Source organism: Aptenodytes patagonicus, chromosome 3, assembly GCF_965638725.1.
Source record: "Aptenodytes patagonicus chromosome 3, bAptPat1.pri.cur, whole genome shotgun sequence".
Taxonomy (NCBI): domain Eukaryota; kingdom Metazoa; phylum Chordata; class Aves; order Sphenisciformes; family Spheniscidae; genus Aptenodytes; species Aptenodytes patagonicus.
Window position 1 is genome coordinate 77159822 of NC_134951.1, and position 19241 is coordinate 77179062.

Here is a 19241-nt window from a genome sequence, read left to right on the forward strand (position 1 = left end):
AAGAAAAAAGAGGAGGATCTTGTAACAAGGCCTTTTCGTTAGGAGGAAGACAGAAAGCCTCCCAAGGCAACTCCAAGCCACCGGCTTGGCAGCGCGTGCTGTAACGCACTGACCTGGTGTGCCAGGAGGCAGCACACCCAGAGGCACTGATCACCGGGGGCAGGATGCCATTCTCCCAACCAGAGGTCATAGCGTGGGGATGTGTGGTGAGCTGCCCCCAAGGTGATCCAGGTCTGGCCTTAAGCTTTTTGAACTAATAGGCCCTTCCTCCTACTTTGAGCACAACTAGCTCTTCCACCACCACCACCACAATTTCTTCAGACAGTTGCCAGAGAACTCGCTAGCAGTAAGGCTGTGCTTGCAGAACCAGCATCGGCATCTTCAGGGCACCACCAGCCCTGACTGTCCCTGCCCAGCCCCCCCGAGGCTCCCCACAGCCCAGGACCCCATGTCAGCTGTCAGCCCCTGCCCCAGCGACACCGCAGCAGGGCCGGTCTCCAGCTCCCCACAGCCCTGCCCTGCCTGGCCATGGCCCTGCCGAACGAGGCCCACCTGCGGACCCAGGAACCTCCCCATAAAATATGTTTGCTCACTCTTATCCCCTCAGTTGCTATTATTCCAGTTACCAATGTACACTAGAGTGTCTTCCCTTTTGTCTCTGTTCTGCAGTAATTTACTGTTGTAACATAGGATTGAGTGACGATTTTTAAGTGAATTTTCGTATAGGAATGTCAAATGCTCACACAGCAAACTAAACATTGTGCATTAAAACAGCCAAACCACCACAGGGCAAGGGCCAACACTCTGAAGGCTCCTTCGCTACTGCACACCACTGTTTTGAGCAGCTCCACTGAGCCCACAGGGGCCTTACCCTTCCAAAAGCGCTGAAAACGGTGGAAAACCAGACACAGACAAGTAAAGAATTCATTTGTAAAGACTAATACTAACAAATGGTCGAAAGGATTGCTATAAGGAAAAAAAAAAATCCACCTTACTTTAAATGGCTTTCCAATTTGTGTATTTACAGCTGTTTTAAGTCCCCAAGTGTGGATCTGCATATTTCACAAGAAGATAAATGATTTCATAGTTTTTACTGAAATGGTATTTGTCATTAAAAATTAATTGGACTAATTTTGTCTTTTTGCAGTGCTAACTGCCCAGATATCCACTCTTTAAATCACTCTCACCACATGACTTAGCAGACCTTTGTGTGCCCGTCTTTTCTCTCAACAGTACTTCACCTCATGGATTGCATCGAGGTTTCCACCATCACCAGTACTTTGAGAAATCATTTCTCAGCATCCCCTTTTCCCGTCTGCGATTGGCCACGGAAACAAGACGGCGTCTCCTCTGCTCCGCGACAGTCTCTAAACCCGACAGACTTTTTAAAGCAACGACGCAAGCGCTGTCGGTGCGAGTACTTGTGCTAAAACTCACTCGAGCCAAAACGTTTTTGTTCGTTTCCCCCCAGGTGGGCTTCCTTCCGCCACCCCTTACGCGAACACCTGCCGTAGGGAGCTGAAACACCTCACAAACCCAACGTGGGGCTTTCACCTACCCAGTACCCTCCAGCCTCGTTCCTCACGGGCACAGCCCGGCCCATGCCCCCCACCCCAGCCTCAGAAGGCTTTGCCCAGGGAAGGCGGACCGACCTGCGAGGCCGCAGGCGGACACACGGACCCGCCAAGCGGCCCCCACTCCCACACACGGTTGCCCCCCCCCGCCCCGCGCCTGCGCACGCCGCCAACGACGTGACAGCCTCGTTCTTGAGCCTCCTTCAGCCACGCCCCACTGAGGGCGAACGGCGTTTTCCCCGCCCCCTTGCCCAGGGGACAACGTCTGCGCCTGCGCCGCTCTTCGCCCTCACGTTGCTTTTTCCGCCGGCGTGGGGGGCGGGGAGAACTGTCACCTTCTTCAGATTCCATTGGTCGTCGTCCGGGCCAGGGCGGGTGCGCGCGCATCCCCGTGCCCGCCCCCCCCCCCCTCCCCTCCCCCCCGCCCTCCTCCCCCCCGGCCGGGAGGACCTTCCGACTTTGCCAGCGGCGGAGGGGTCGTGAGCCCGCCCCAACCGGCCCCCCGCTGCCGCTGCGCGGGGGGGGCCTGCCCCGAGCGGGGAAGGAGCCGCGGCCGCGAGGGCGGGCGCAGCAGCGTTACCCCTTCGGTGCGTTGGCGGCGGTGGGCTCTGCTCCCCCCTCCCCTCGCCCGCGCGGCTCCGGGGGCCGCGGCGGGGGGCCGCACCCCGGGCTCGGGAGCGCGATGGCCGGCCGGTCTGTCTGCCTGCTCGCCCCGCGCGCCTGGCGACCTAGCGGCCCTAGCGCGGCGGGGCGGCCTTGCCGCGGCCGGCTGCGGGGTGGCGGTACGGCCGCGGCGGGGCCGGGCGGCCCGGGGGCCTGCGCGAGTGCTCCCGGGGAGCGGTGGGTGCCCCGGGCCGGCTGCTCGTTCCTCGCCCGGCCTCGCGGACCGCGGGGTTGCGGCGGTGGGCAGGCTAACCGCAGCCTCTTCGACCTCTCCGGCAGCAGGTGTCGCGGGAGGTGAAACGCTGCTTGCCGAGGAGCACGCTCGTCCGCCGCCGGCGTCTCCTTTCCGACTTGCAAGTAACTTTCCTCGTTAGGGACAAGGAGACCTGCCTGCGTCCTGCCGACGGAGCGGGGGGGCGGGCGGTGGCAGCGGGGGGTCTCAGCCGCGGGCTGCTCGCTGTGGCCTTTGCGCGCGGGTTCAGCGCGGCCGCTACACGGGCCCCGCGGGTAGCGCGGGCGTCGGCGCTGTGTTACCTCTCCCGGCCGCCACCGGTTACTTCACGGGCGCCCGTTTGCAGGCTCGTTGCTTCACGTTGTAGACACGGTCGTCTCCCGGCCGTAGGGGTTTTCAACAGATCTGTTCAAACGGAGCCGTTCTCTCTAGCTCGTACGTCAGAGCGTGATGCTGAAGTTGGTGCGCACCTGCAGACCTGGCCATGCAGGAGTCCTCCTTTCTGCGGTTTAAGCGCGATGTTATGATACGTGTGCTCGCCGTTGGGGTTTGCTTCATTGACTGCCAGCAACGCTCTCTGCGTATGAGTATTACTTTGAAAAACTCTTGTCGCTTCCTTAATTCTGTTGTGTTTGAAATTCAAACGCAGCAAGATTTGTATGTTCCTGAATGTTTCTTTTGACTTTCATGAATTATGAAATTTAGGGTTCGTTTGTCTTTTTTCATAAGACCCTTTTAAAATTATTCAGAATTCTAGGAATTCTGCCCTGTTCCAGCATTAACCCCTTTAACATTAGGGTGTGGGATACCGGATTTAGTAGCTTAGAATATTTGCCTCTCATCTTCCTACATGTCTTTAAAAGTTGTATGCAGAAGCTGAAATAACATGGGTATCTAAATATTTTCCTGTCTTTGCTGACAAAGATAGTGCTGTAATATGAGGTCATAAATCGATTGCTGTGTTCCGGCTCCTTATAAAACTAGTATTTTTTTTTTTTAAATGTTACTACTTGATTGAGTATTTAAGTATGAGCGTGTAGTTTTGAGTATGTAGTTATTAGTTTCCCAGATGGGTCTAATATTCCATAATCTGCTTCTTCACATGTATTGTTTAGCACGTGTACTTTATTTTCTAGTATTTTATCCACAAAATCTGTTCACTGTCCAGGTTCAGTCAAGGAGTTGGATGTGTATCTTGACTTAGCTTTGCAGTTAGTCAAAATCAGTAAGACTATGCATTTAGTTTGCTGATTGGCCCCACTGAAATGCACAATAGAGTAAGGGCTCCTCTGCAAGCAATTTGTATATCCAGGTTTCCTGGGAAAATAAAGTATTCAATACTAGTAGGAAGGTCATTAGGAACTTTTAAGGACAGAACTTGGTAGCTTGGGCTCTAAACCATATTTTATGTAATGGCAGCTTCAGGCTAGCCCTGTGTCAAGTTTGCTTAAAGTTTAATCTCAGTATAGGCTTTGGAAGGAAGGAAGAATTTTGTGTGTGTGTTTTCTCCACACCTGTCCCTGAATCTCCTGTACCTCCTGCACTTCTGTTTGTGGAGTTTCTTTTGCCGTCTCCTTCCACCCCCACCTTTGAGGGATTCCACTGCTTCTCATTTTATATCTGTCCCACAAGATTCTGAGTAACAGCTGTGAAACGTAGCGTTCTTGTTGATCTCTGTCTGTAGCTGTCTGGCAAAATGCTAGGATATAGTACAAGGCAAATGCTTCACGTCCAGCTTTGTGTGATGGCACAGGGACAGGAGAGGCTCTGTAAAACTAAGTCTCTTTTGAACAGTTTGATTTCTTAGTGCATATGTCTGTGTCCAAACCTTTTGCAAGTTTAACAGCTACTGCACAGTGAAATTTCAGTGTGAGCATTTGATTTTGTAATACTTGTTGCTGACTGATTTACTTCATCTCGCAGAGACTGAAAATACTGTTGAGACAACGACAAAATGAGCAGTCGTCGAAAACGTGCACCTCCATCAAAAATAGATGAGGAGAAGAAGAAAAAGCTCTGCTGGAATATGCATGAAGACCGGAGAAATGAGGTGATAACGTTAGATGATGAAATGACTAATGAGGACCACGTTCCAGGTCCAAGCACTTCTTCTGCATCCTTCATTGTTATAAATGATGATAGCACTGATGAAGATCTTATTCAAAAAGAAGGCAGTGGCTCAAAATCCGTTAAGTTTTTGACAGTTAACGATGAAGACGACTCTTATTCCATCTTGACTCCTGTGTCAGTACAGCTAAATATTATAGTCTTGCCATACCGTGCGGATGGGTCCTGGAAAGCTTTGTTGGGAGAATTTGCTCTTCATCTTCCTTCTGAGCAAATTCTAACTGACAAATTCCATGAAAGGGGCTTTACTTTGATGAGAGGAGACTCTGATGATCAGCTGCAGGTCTGTGTTCATGAAAGAAGTGAAGAAGAGTACAGTAATGAAACAAAAGAATACCTGGGTGCTTATGAACAACGTATTTTGGTGGAACCAACTTTAGGTGGTGAAATATTGGAAGGCTTGAGATGGTTGCAAAAGAAAAAGATAATTGGACTTTACCAAAGACCTGGAGAGGCTCAAGCTTTAAAGGTATGGGTTCATATATTTGTTTTGCATTTTAAAAGTTATTCTTTTTTGTTTGAAATATAAAATAAAAACCTCTGAACAATGAAGTCTGGCAGCTACCATATATTTTTATAATGTGTTGCAAATATATAGTTTCTACATGCTTTTGTAAATGTTTTCAGTGTGTTTTTTCCTAAAAATTTCTTTTTACTCTTGCACCGTTAGTAATGCATTACCTGAAGGAATCGCAGAAGCTTTTAGCTGCAATGTACTGTATCCTCTATGTGGTGATTTTAGTAGACTTATTATATCTGTCTACATCTGCTAATTTTCAGAGCACTGTTGTTATTTTCATACTCTTCTGTTTATAATTTTCTTGTCATTCTAACAGTTAATTAAACGATTAACTGTATAACTATTTCACAGGTTGGAATTTACCTTCTGGAAGCTGGGCTAAGTAAAACAGAGTTTCTCAGTGATGGAGGTGGAAGACCCAAAAAAGCTAATCAGCTGATTCAGAAACTCATGGAAAAGTTCTATAGTTTTTTAATTCCAGGTAATGCAATTCAGTTGAATGTTGATGAATAATTTTTGTTATTAAAGTGTGTCTTTTTTTTAGTAGTTTTCAATGTGAGGGAAAACAGTAAGCTATTCCTGCCGTGTAGAGCCACTTTATTTTCAAGGTAATGTAATTAGGTAATTCTGTCCATATTATTATCTGACCATTAATCATATGCTAATTAGTTTATGGTCAAATTACAGGTGGTAATATTCCTTCTCTTACAGATAAGGCACTGAGGCACATAGAAGTTTGAGTCCTTACCTTTTGGGGAGTAAATACAGTTTTCACTGATTTGTGTGGGTTGTTTGAACAGATCTACAGTAGCTTGTCCAAGTTCCACAGGAACTGTTTAAAAGAACCAGGAATTAAATTTGGAAAGCTTTTGTTCCTAGTTTGGTGTCTAACACACAACTGTAGCAACAGAATTTCTGTTTTGTTTATATTTTAAAGCAGTTATAATGTAAACTACCACAAAATGCACCTTTATGACAGTTTTAAGACTACACCACTGCAAATTTACAAATATGGGCCTTGTCGTCATTTTGGAATTGAAGATATATTTGCCAGATTATACTTGGTAGTGGTACAGATTTTTAGGGTGATCAATGACCGCTTTATGGTGTGATGGCTTAGGAAACTCTTAAAAAAAAAAAAAAAAAAAAAAACAAACCAAAAACAAAAAACGAAAAAAAAACCCCAACCAACCTTGGTCTTGTGTCTGAGTGTAGGATGGATTCAGAATGTTAGTTGAAGACTGACTCAATAACAGTGATCGTAATATACTGAGTTTCAGTGTTTTTGCAGCAGTAACAGAAGTTTAGCACACCCCGTATAATTGTACTTAATTTCAAAAGGCGGAATTGTATAAAAAATTAGGCAACTTGCTAAAGAAAAGCTAAAAGGAAGAGTTAACAGAATAAAATCTGTACATCCATGCTGCTGCAAAGAACAAACGTGCAGCTGTCAGGAAAGACTTGAGATGTACCAAGAGAAGTATAGAGAAGGGCCAGTATAACTAAGTATGTGGGGAGGGGAAGATATTGTACATAAGAAGTCATCCTTCAAAAAACTGAAGTAATCTGACTGAAGCAAATCTGTCAGTTTAGGTTTAAAAGCACAATAAAGCAGATCCAAAAAAGTCTGAAGAATAAATATTTTAAGATACAGAAATGAATAGTAATGTTTTTAAATGCATTAGAAGAAATACATTATCATGAATGCATTAGAAGCAGGATATCTGCCAGAGAATTCATAGACTTGAGATGACTAAGGCATATGAAAGAGTGCTCAAATAAAGTAATGCTACAGCAGGAAGCACAGTTTTCTTCTCTGCCTATCTTCTCATTGTGGAGGAGTTGGAGAAAGAGGTTGTTTATGGACAAAATGAACAGTGACCTGTTTTGAGATCCAAAATAATTTTCTGCTGGAACTTGGGGCATTTGTCCTCAGTACACTAAAGGATAGATTTTTATGGACTACATGGTTGAGCGTAGCTTGCAGGTGAAGAGGCAATATAGCTTCTGAAAGGGAAAACATGCCCCTCAAAGTTAGAGCAAGAATGTGGACCTGAGTGATTGGGTTGTTATGCCTTAACTTACCTTTTCAGAAGCTTAGGTTCATAAGGAGCTGTGTTGCCAACTAGTAAATTTTGTGACCATTTTTCAGCATGTACATTTTGATACGGTGTAAAATAATAATATGGTCTTGATTCTATGCCAATGAATGCCATGTAAATGATTAAGTAAAATAGAGGGTGTGGAGAATAGAAATAAATGGTTGTTAATGTGTATGAAGATCACCAGTCAAGGCCTACAAAGGCATGTGCAGCTTAATGTATTCCTAATGCTTTGGGAAATACAGTGGTTGGTGAGATGGTATCATCAACAAACTTTAAATGTATTATTCAGCACAATAGAGATGAAGAACAACTGAAAGCTTGCAAGCAGGCAATGGAGGTTCAGTATAAATTTGATATAGATAAATATAAAGTGATGCAGAAGAAAAAAAATCCTTACTTCACATTAGAAAAAAAACCAATGGCCTCTTTCCTAACTGTTGCAAGTAGGGTTGTAGTTCAGTAGGTAGGTGTATAGCTCAGTAAATGCATCAACTTAGTGTTCAGTGTCAGTCAAACCAAATCAAAGGTAAAGAATTGTCCTGAAAGTATTAGAGAACAAAACAGGATCATTAAACCACTATATAAGTCCATAGTGTGCATTATGCTATGCTCCAAATTCAGAAATAAAGCATGTCACAGAAATGGAAGAGATTTGGGAGGGAAGACCCCAGGCGGTTACACACTGTGAAACCAGTTACATTTTCTGACAGTTTTTAAGCATGTACTTTCTGATGTAGCATAAAATAATATAGCCTTGATTCTACGCCGATGAATGCATTCCTCTTAAGAAGCGTAAATTGATTTCCATTTCTAACAACTTAGTCTGTGTTTGAACTTCACCTGTTTTTAAACAGAATTAATTGACATTTTTTTTAAACTGCATGTAAATATGTATTTTAACACTTAGCAGTTTCCATCTAAAATGAACTCTATGCAGCAATGTTCCAAGATGAGGCTTCTTGTTCTCCCCATTGATGAGCAAATTCCTGTGTTGATGGAGTTGCGCACAAGGATTTAAACAAATAAAGGGACATGACCTCTCTATCCCTACATTTAATTTTTATATATTTGTTTTCCTTAATGCATTCATCCTGTTAGTATCCTTCTAGATGGTTTTGGGACTTTGTGGCAGGAATTCCATCTCAAGTTATGGCAAGCATAGGATAGGCAAGCACTAATGAATCTGCAAAAGAGTGACAAAATATTTAATATGCAGAAGCTTGATGAGTTTTGAACATTAATTGTAAAGTTAACCACTTTTTTGAGAAATTGTTTACAGAGATTTCTTTTGTTTGCTTTAACGAGTAGCTGGTTTTATAATAGCTTGTATCCTGTATCTGCTGTATAATATTACATGTCGCTTCTTGTTGCTTCAGTGAACACACAGGCATAGATAGATCACTTGCAGATCCAGCTAGCTGCTTTCTTAATATAAAAAAAACCCCATAGTCTTATAATTAAAATAAAAAAAAAAAGACTAAAATGTCTGTTTAATTGCTATTTATTCTAGTGAATGGTAAATATTTCAGAGTTTGTTTTTGCATAGTGTCATGGAACTATAGTATGACATACAGTAGCATGACAATGGCATATACCATATACCATTTTCCTTCAATTTTCTTAAGAAGAATAAATTCTTTGTACAAAGAAGAATTTTTCTGGTCTTTGTATGGCATTTTTTAATACCAAATGTGAAGCAACAGGTTTTCCATTAATCTAGAATAAAGGGGGAAAAGATTACATTTTCATTGATGTAGATATTCTTATACAGCAATCTGGAAACTGCTCTACAGATAAAACAGAAAGATCCTACTGCAGATGCAACAGCAGAACTTTAGTTCAGTCATTGAAGGAATTAAGTAAAATACTTGATTATGAAACATCGGAGAAACTGAATTTTTAGATAGTACAATACCATTTGTTTCTCAAAGGTAAAAAATACTAAGATGAAAGCTATGTAATTGAATTGCATTTTGAAATGGTTGAAAGCATAATTAAATATTCACTGTTTACCTCTCTCTCAGTTACTTATTAAACTTCCTTAGCATCCTTTTAAAAGTCCCTGTGGTACATAGAACAATTTAATCAGGAAAAAGAAAAATCTTTGAGAGAATGAACAAAACAAGAAAGGTATGGACAAAACATATCCAGTTGTATGAAAAAACATTTTACTTTAAAGTATATTGTAGTCTTTGCTCCCCTGTAAAATTCTGGATAGACTTAGTTTATATAGAAGTCGATTTATTATGCTCTGAAATGTGAGATTTGAAAACTGTTATTTTAGCAAGTATGATGATAGGTGTCATTATAGATCAACTTCATTGATCAAGGTTGTACTCTACAATCACTCTAATTTCTCTGTTCTTCCGTGAAGTGAGGAATGTGTGTGAGAGGATCCCTTGGAACGGTTTCTGTAGTATATAAAGCTGCATGCTCTGCTTGGTGCTTTTCATTTGGCTGGAACATTAATAACCCCACGTGTGCACTCTGGTTGCCTTCTTTACATTACAAGTCTTTATATATACAGTTTTCATGAATTTATAGAAACTTACTGTCTTTCAGAATTCTCTTTTCCCTTGTGAAGCACTGGAATTGTTCCATTGACATAAAAGGATTAGGGGAGGGCACTGATGGCTGCGGTACATAGGCACATCATTTCCTGCTGTTTGTTTTGGAAACCGTTCTTCACCTTCACCGTTCATTTGAATGAAAGAAAGCTTTTGCTTTCCATGAAATAGAATCCTAATAGCAGCGCCCAAACCTTATTTTAAGATTAAGCTCTCTGGTCTTTGTGTCAGGTACATCTCTTCTTTGTTAGTGTGAGACAACGTAATTATAATTTGATTTAATTGTGCCTGCCATTAGCTCTTTTCTCTTTTTATCAATATATTATACTTTTAAATATACCTTAAGGTCACTGAATTTTTTTTTTTTTGAGAAAAATTCTGCAAGGTGGCTTTATCTCCAATACTAGCTAGGGTTAGTATCTTTCTTTGAACTATAGAGTTGCACAGATGTTTTATTGGTACTCATGTTTTTAATTTGAGACCTAAAACACTGTTAAAACTTGTCCTCTAAGTCTTTTGTTCCCTCATCTTATGTCAGTTGCCTAAAGTGCTGACCCTTGAATTTTTCATGAATTTTTGTTCTACAGTGCTTAAGTTCCGTGTATGCCCATATATCCAAATTATGTGAAAAATACATAGGCACAAGGCCTTCTTTCCTAGAGGGTAGAAAAGAAGGGTAGGCCTTCTCTCCTAGAGGGTACCTACTTCTCTTTGAGGCAGGATTTTAATTTCTAAAGTATGCCTTGTCTGAATTTTTGCAATGATGCAAGTGGTCAGAATTTCGTGTTGTCCTACTGCTACAATTTTCTTATCCAGATGGATAATTTAAAATTAACATGAAAGCTCACTGAAGAGAATCTCCTGGGTTTTTGTTTTTTTTTTTTTTAATATGTTGTTTTATCAAGAAAGGCTTTATTTCATGAAAACTGTACAAATCCTTGACAACCCAGTGTGTTTTTTCCCTTTCCATAAGATCATTGACCCATGTTAACATTTAAATCTGAACTGTGAGTTATTTGTGGTTCTGTATCAGTTGGAAATGTTTAGTGGAAGGTCTTTATTAAATAAATAAGGTCTGGTCATTCTGTCTCTAAATTCTAAAGGAAGGGCTTTGCTGATTATGTATACCTCTGTGATCGCCATAGCATGTTAATCTTAACTTTCAGGAAAGTAGTGCTCATTGTTTCCTACTGCTGCTAGCAGAGTCAGGTGCAGTCATGGCATATGTTTAAATGACGTTTTGCTTTCCTTGCTTTCATGTGTTAACTAAGTATGTTGCAGCAAAAGTTACTGAAATGTTGACCAAAGTTGGTTGGTAATGCGTGTCTTGAATTATTTGGTGTATGCAGATGAGCTGGAGGAAGATGAGGAAGAATCTGACGTGGAACTAGAGCGACAAAATATCGAAGAGCTTTATGACTTTGTAAGGCAAACCCATCAGCAGGATATCCAGTTACTGAGAGAGGATGTGCAGCATCCTGCATTAATTCCTATTCTGAGGCCATACCAAAGTGAGGCGGTGAACTGGATGCTTCACCGAGAGAACCTCACAAGCACTCCAAGCAGTGGCAAGTATATGGGTCTGGAAAACTTGCATAATTGAGGAAAGTGGCACTGTATTGTCAGCAGTAATGTTTTCTTGCTGTTTGATTATAAGCTTTGTTAATTATTTCCTTACTATTTTTATAAAAGCTGTTATTTGGTTAGTACGCTAAATGATAAACTAAACTTTGCTGAACAGCAGTTGATGTATCTTGTTGGTCATGAAGCACTGTGGAGGTAGACGTCTGCTTTTTGTCTCTAAATGTCACAATAAGGCTGAGCAATTCTAAGCAGTGTGCTGTTTATAGAGAAACCTTGTAATAGTAACATGAACTCTTTCTCCATAGAAGATGCACTGCACTTCCTGTGGCGGGAGGTCACCTCTCTGGATGGAGTAAAAATCTACTATAATCCATTTACTGGCTGGTACGTTTTTATAGTTATCTCTTTTTGAGAACACCTCAAGATTGTACTTTGTGAAAACCTTATTGGCAGCTTTTACCTGGAGGATATAAGATAATCCATAACTGTCATTTTTCAGTTAGCAACTAAAGAATTAGAACAGTGATATTTTTAATTTGAAAAAAAAAAAAGGCAAACTGGAGTATATAATGCATAGGTAAATATGTAAATGTCAAGTTGAAGACATAATTCTTAAAGCACTTTTTTTTTATTTTAATGCAAATTTGTGGTTTTAAGATTAACATTTTTTTAAATTAGAGCATTGGAGGCTTCGACCTTCTGGTCCAATGTTTTTAATATCTAAAGGAAGGAGGCAGTATAATGCTTTTTATTAATGCTGGGTATTGCATTATTAATTCTGTTTCACTTTGCTCATTAATTTGGTTAGAATAGAATCTTTTGATTGCTAGTTTGCTTTTTATTTTTTCCCTATATAACTTTCAGATCTTTAACACGTGTGAATATAAATATATTTCAGTTTTTTGGAGACTAATGTTATGGTATGCTAAGGTTAGCAGGGCAAGGCCTGTTAGAAGGGGAAAAAATCCAAAAAATTCTGGCATACGTATTCTTCTTGGTCAGGTTTGTACACCCAAAAAGCTTGCTAGCTTTTGTCAATCTCAGGTTATCTAATAAAAGATATTGCCTGACCTTACGAACTTTGCCTTGCTGAAGCTATGCTGTGTGTGTCCTTGAACACATGCTTCTCTGTCACACCATTCTGTAGTTACTGACTTTCATTTGGGAATGTACTTGAATTTTAGTATTATCCGTGAATATCCGATTGCTGGACCCCAGTGGCCTGGAGGTATTTTGGCAGACGAGATGGGTCTTGGAAAAACAGTAGAAGTGTTGGCTCTTATTCTGACTCATACCCGACCAGACGTTAAACAAGATGATCTGACGTTACCTGAGGTAAGAAAACCAGGATAAGATTTAATACAAAGAAAATACTTCTCAGAATTAATGGAAATGCACTTCTCTTGAGTTTGTTGTTTTCTGTTTTATAGAAGTCCAGATTTAAAGCTGGATTAAAGTACAGTGGAAGTTTTTGCTTTGTAGGATGTGATACTTGGTGGCATAAATAGTGGAATGGTTTGCATGAGAAGCAATTGATAGTTTGCCATTGTTGAAGGGTGTTAGCAGGCAACTGCGCTGTTAATAGGCTGTTGGTAGTACTCCAGTAATTTAGTCTACTGTGTTGGAAATCATTCTTCCTTTCACTTCATTGTATTTATGAGTATCAAACATCCATTGAACATATGTTCTGTGCTAAAATAGGGACGATTTAAACTCGGTGAATAAAGATTTCTGCTCCCCCTCTATTTCATATAATAAATGGGCTTATTTAGCAACAGTTTTCCATCTTTTCACTTTCCTCATCGTGCATCCTGTGAAAACTTAGCACATTCACTAAAACCAAAAATTCTCTCTGAAGAAAGAGAACCTTTATCCTTAAGTAAACTCTTACCATTTCTGTGGGTTCCATCCTTTTGAATTCATGGCAGCCAGTTTCATTGTACATCTATTCATAATGATCTCCTGCCTGCTTCTAATTTCATCAGTTAAAAAGACCCAACTCTCAGAGAATAAGATTCTTCCCAAATGTATCAGAGGGTCAGCACTGAGGAGTGTGAAGAGGGGAGTATTAGCACTAAAGCATCTGGACATCAACTGGCAACAATAGCTACAGAGCATAGCTTTTGGAGAGTTCGAGTTACGAAACTGTTTCACGATATGAGTAATTGGGACAGACATCTTAGCTAATATTTTGGGATCTTTATGAACAGAATTATATGACATTTTCTGTCGTTAATTAAAAGGCACTATTCCACTCATCCAGAAGGCCCCTTGTCGTCTATATTTTTCTTGTCTTCACATACAGAATGTCTTTGTATGATGTCCTGAAAAAAAAACCAAAAGTGCTTGATTCCAACAGAGTGGAATTTTATTCTGGATGACTCCTGGCTTGTGTAAGCCAATGTCAGAGTTACTCCAAGTATTTCAACTCACTGTAGGGCTCAAACAGTGTCTGAAGTTTCATTGCAGTTACTGTTTAAGAACTCTGCAAAGCAACCAATTGGACAGAGCAGAGTGAAGTGTCAATGAATACAGCTATAAAGCAATTAATCATAGAAATACTGGCACTGCATTTGTTCCAGCTTTGGGATTCTTTTATATATCCCGGTTCTTGAGTATACATCTCCTTAAATTAAAATCACTATTCCTGAATCACTAATAATAGAGTAAATCTTTTGGGGGCGATCCCTAAAAAGAGAAACTTACTTGTTATACAACTAACTAGGGCTTTTTAGTCTATATTGCTTACCTCCTTTTATGTTTCTAGCTATATATTAAATATATATATTTTCCTCCCCCCATCAGTAACCTAGATCACTCACAGCTATAGATTCCTGCAACTTAATTCTGAAGTAGTGGGGGACCCAAGTGGCTTGCAGGGCTGCTCTTTGTGTTGTCAGTGTAGGGTGCTGAACACTGTTTGCCAAGAAACTGGACTGTACACTAAAAACGAGCTATCTGAGCAAATTAGCGAGATCAAAGCACACATCTGTAGCAGCTCGTGATTATTTTCAAATGTGAAAAGATTAATGATGTTCAGAATTACTCAGTGAAGAGACATGAGCTAATAACTACTTAATATTGTCTGCATTAGGGTAAGCTCGTGAACTTCTTTGTTCCACCTCAACCTTTAGAAGGAAATAAAAAGAAGAAAACAAAGGAAATGGAGCTTAAATTGAAGGAAAAAATACAATATCCCAGTAAGTATTTCTGATGACTTTTTAAAAAGATTTTGCTTTTGGCATAAGTCTTGTATTGGCTACTGACTATGAGTTCAAGGCTACTCTTCGCTTCTGCAGAATAAAATGACTCTTTTGCTGAGCACTGTGATGTAGGATTGCATGCTACAAAGAAGTGATCCACGGTTAAAAGTAAAGTTACCAACTCAGATCTCTGTGCTACAGAGCTCCATCTAACTAAAGGTCGTTGTAAGAAAGTTTATGCATTTAACTGAAATACACTGCCTCTTTATAAGCTTCAGTAAGAAAATTGAGTGACTTATTCTACTGCTATTCAATATTGTCTTAGAATCACCAAAAAATACGATTTGTAGGACTGCCTCAAGTAAAGCATTGTCAAAACTGCTGCCTGTCTTTGTTTTGCATTTTTTAGATGAACACGGTGTTTAGAGTTCCTTAATATGCGTTCTCCGAGGTAACTTTCATTTTATCCGAGTTGTAAGTTTTTTTGCTTTGATTCTACATATAGGCTTACGAGTGATGATATTAGCAGCTGTAAAGGAAATGAATGTGAAGAAAGGAGCATCCATTATTGCAATATTTAAGTACATCAGTGCTATATATAGGTATGACATACAGAGAAATAGACGGCTTCTCAAAAGAACTCTAGAAAAACTAATCGCAGAACAAGTAGTAGAGCAAGTCAAAGGACATGGTCTGGCTGGGTCTTTCAAGCTGGGAAAGAATTATAAGGAACAGAAGAGGCGAGAAAGAACCAAAGAGCAGGTAAAATGTGGTGCCGTATTTCAAAGAATGTTGCAGAGGCAGATCTTGTTTCTACCAGTTGCATGCTAATCTCAGCTGCGTTGTCTGCGCGCACTAGTTCAGTGACGCTGGCTTGTTGATAAAAATGAAAAAACTGCAGCATTTTCTTTGACACTTATGAACGAAGAAGCAGAAATCGTAAGTAGATCAAATTTGGGGCTAAATTATTAACTACATCTGTCATAAATCTTTGGAAATAGTGCTGCAGGGGCTGGCAGATGTATTGTTCTTACTGTGAAGTTGTCTTTTAAACACTGGTAAACATTAACCAAATCCTCAAACTGGAAATTGATATAAAATCTTAATATCTATGTCTTGATGTATTTATATGTTCAAAACCAAAAAAGGTGAGGAGGAAGTCTGACATTCTTGGTTAATTTTACTTTGTAGGTAGCAAGGACTTCAGAAAGCATTCAGAAGAAGCAGTTGATTGATGCTAAAACTCAAACCAAAGAATCAAGAAATAGTGATGTCATTTCTGAAAATGTCCTTAAAACCCCTTTACGGGTGGATATCACCATGGAAGAACATGATTATTGTACAACTAGCAAAAATAACAGGAAATCTGAAGCAGATCGTGAGAACTCTGTAAAAGAGAATAATGTTCAGCAGGAAGCTGTGGTCCCAAAGTCTCCTGATTTGCATAGCAGCCTCCTTGTCTCCAGTGATGTGAACAGTCATCCTGATTTTGGTGTTTCTAAAACTACAGCTGATGTTCAGCAGGAAATCCCAAAGGACCAGTCCTCACATTCCCAAGAACATGCCGGCAGTAGTGTACAACATACCAGTTCTGTATTTCCATTTAATACCTCTGAATATCGTTTTGAATGCATCTGTGGTGAGCTTGGATTGGCTGACTATAAAGCTCGCGTGCAGTGCCTGAAGTGTTACTTATGGCAGCATGCAGAATGCGTAAACTACAAAGAGGAAAACCTGAAGATCAAGCCCTTCTACTGTCCCCATTGCCTCGTGGCAATGAAACCAGTTTCCACAGGAGCAACTCTGATAATTTCTCCGAGTTCTATTTGTCATCAGTGGGTAGATGAGATCAACAGGCATGTAAGATCATCTTCTCTTCGAGTTCTGGTAAGATTATATAGCTTCATATTCTGGAGAGTTATTTTATCAAGGCTCGGGGCTTCCTGTCTGACACTGTGTATCACGTGAAGTTCAGAGGTTTCTTTGTCCTCTGTGTCAGAATTCTACATTTCTTGCTATTAGACCTATGCTTTGGCATCACACGGTGCACTGGTGTCCCAGAAAGACTGTCTGCATTTAGTTCTTCGTTTTTTCCGTATTAGTTGGTCACTGGGAGATGATACAGTGGACTAGATATCTTTATCAAATGGAAGCAAATTCTGAGCAGTTGCAACAACAGGTGATTTCTGAGAGGGAAGGCTGTTTGTGGGGTTTTTTTACTGAAATATTACCAGGAACTTAGGCCGAACTATAGGTGTTTTGGCAGTGTCGTCTCACTGTACATTTGCACCCAAGCAGCTGTCTGACAGTTGCTTCTTATTTCGTTCTAGATAAAAACAAACGTTTCAGTAGGTAAAGAGTGAACTTTTTGAATTTCTGGTTCTCAGGCTTTACAAAAGAAGTCTTGGGCCTTGGTGTTTACTGAGAATAACACCATTACAACTTGGGTGTTGTCTCTATAACATCTGTGCTATTTATTAGGACATTGTTTGTCTGGAGACCATGTATTGTCATTTTACTTTATTTCTAATAGATCTACCACTAAAATAAGCCTAATTATACATAGAGTAACTATGGCTAAGGATTTTTTTTAATATAGTTATCACAGTATTCAAGGGTAACCATTGTCTTTTATTAATGATGTAGTCAAGTTTTGTCCTTCATATTTTCAGTAGGCAAGAACCTTTGTAATGATAAAGTGCTTTGAGAACCATAGTTCCCTTACATTTTGAATGAAATAACAATAGTGGATTGATAAAGAGAGGAAGCTCTGTATTCAGGGATATATCTGATACTTTCAGCTATCCTGCGTAGATGCCCAATGTATAAATGAATTCTAGGCCTCCAGTAAGCCATTTGTGTGAGCAGTCTAATTGGCTTTAGTGCAGCAACTAACAAATGTGTAAAACTTGCACAGTTTTCGTAGGACCCAGTCCAAGTTTTATACCAGTTTTATGAAAACTGTCAGAAATAGATTTACATGGTAACAGTAAAATAGCTTAAGTACTGAATGTCAGTACTTTAAGCTGTGTGACACCTTCCATTCTAAGACACTGTTTTCGTTTTCTTTTAACTGCCAACTGCAAGTCATCCAGACTTGCTTTCAGTGTTGCTTCAAAATGAAAATTTGTTGGTTTTTTTTCTGTAAAGTTAAAATGAAAATAGTGCAGATGTTTCAAAGAACCAGTTTCCCATGTTAACAGGTTTTGCATTGCATGTGAAGGGTGTTTTTTATTCTTACAACCTGTTGGAAATTATAATGGTTTTATGTAATAGAACAAGAAATTAAAATTTATCAGTAGGTCTTGCTTTGTGGCAGGTTGTCTTTTACTGCTGCTGTGAAAACAACCAAAACTTGGCCAAGTTATAAACCTTCGGAAAATCTGTTCATAAATACTTGGAAGAGATCATTAGACTTCGACAGCTATTTTTTTTCTTCTTAACAGTTGCTTCAGCGAGCATGCGCTTTTTTTTTTCTTTTCTTCCCCCCCTCCCCTTCTCTGTCTTTCATTCATGTGCATTGACCTGGTTGGACATGCTCTGTTGTCACACTCTGGGGCTGAACAGAAATTTTCTGCAAGTGTTTCCTTCAGTTGACAGAAACACTGTTGCCATATGCACAAATGTAGAGGAAGATTATTACTGGAAGAAAAAGTACAGTTACAGCGAAATTAACAGTGACATCATGTGCTGACCATCAAGGGGTAAAGAGGGGGGAAAATCAACTAAGGTTTTATGGGGTCACCTTAATTTTCGTATTTTTAACTATTAGTTGTGTGAATTAAGAGAACATTAAAGTTTGTGACACTATGAGGGGCTGAAAGACGGTGTGATTTTTCTTAAATGGTAAAAGCATTTGTAGGTAGCTGCAGATGAACACTAACCAAGATAGTCCATTCTTATATAATAAATCATGAACTCGCAGAATGAGAGAGGAATAGAAAGATGCTAGCTGTTTGAAGACGAGACTAGAATATAGATCCTTTCTAAAAAAGATAGGGATATTCCTGTATCTGTCAGAAAAAAGCCTTATCTATTTTGGTATTGTGATTAATATGCAGATCTAGATGAGTGGAAAGAAGTAGCTGATGATAAAATTCTTAAAGTAAGCAATGGATGCCTGTAATTTTGAAGTAGTTTCCTCAAGTAAATTGGGAGCAAGAGGAAAAGTTTGTATGAGAAGGAAAAAAAGGCGATTGAGATATAGCTCTGGTAATAATTGTTCTTAGTAGCTAAAAATCCTGGAGATGAGAAAACACTCCTATTCTAAAAATATATTTTGACTGTGTACTGTACCACACGTTATTTGAAATTTTAACATGTTTTGGTATTGTAAGTATATTGAGACTCATAATGTGTGCTGTATTTATTTTTCCTTAGATATAGAATGCTACCATGGGGAAGCATATAGTAAATGTTTGGTTTAGCTTGTTAATTTTTTTATTTAAACTGCTGTATGTTTCCAAAAGGATTATGCTTAAAATGACGAGGGAGATAAGAAAAATACTTCTGATATTAGAACAAATATCAATATGAAAGGTTTATAATAATATTCTGTTGGTGCACAGGGATTGTTTCTTACTAGGGTATTCTTTCTATCTCATGAGTCTCTGTAGAAATCCTTTTTGTAGATAAAACATTACCCAGAGCATCATTTCTGGTTTTT

The 19241-nt window shown here is 40.0% G+C and overlaps 1 protein-coding gene across 2 annotated transcripts in view; it reads left to right on the plus strand.

Annotated features, from left to right (window-relative positions):
• Positions 1–2022: 2022 nt before the first annotated feature.
• Positions 2023–19241, plus strand: part of SHPRH (SNF2 histone linker PHD RING helicase) — a 57883-nt gene continuing 40664 nt past the window's right edge. The window contains exons 1-10 of one of the 2 annotated variants that reach the window (XM_076333908.1): positions 2023–2161; positions 2902–3050; positions 4393–5065; positions 5468–5597; positions 11138–11356; positions 11678–11756; positions 12557–12707; positions 14467–14572; positions 15081–15337; positions 15767–16462. In XM_076333908.1, coding sequence (XP_076190023.1) covers positions 4424–5065; positions 5468–5597; positions 11138–11356; positions 11678–11756; positions 12557–12707; positions 14467–14572; positions 15081–15337; positions 15767–16462 — 2280 coding nt within the window. In that variant the 5' untranslated portion in view covers positions 2023–2161; positions 2902–3050; positions 4393–4423. The remainder of the gene's footprint in view (positions 2162–2901; positions 3051–4392; positions 5066–5467; positions 5598–11137; positions 11357–11677; positions 11757–12556; positions 12708–14466; positions 14573–15080; positions 15338–15766; positions 16463–19241) is intronic. The other variant, XM_076333907.1, reaches the window with a different exon arrangement.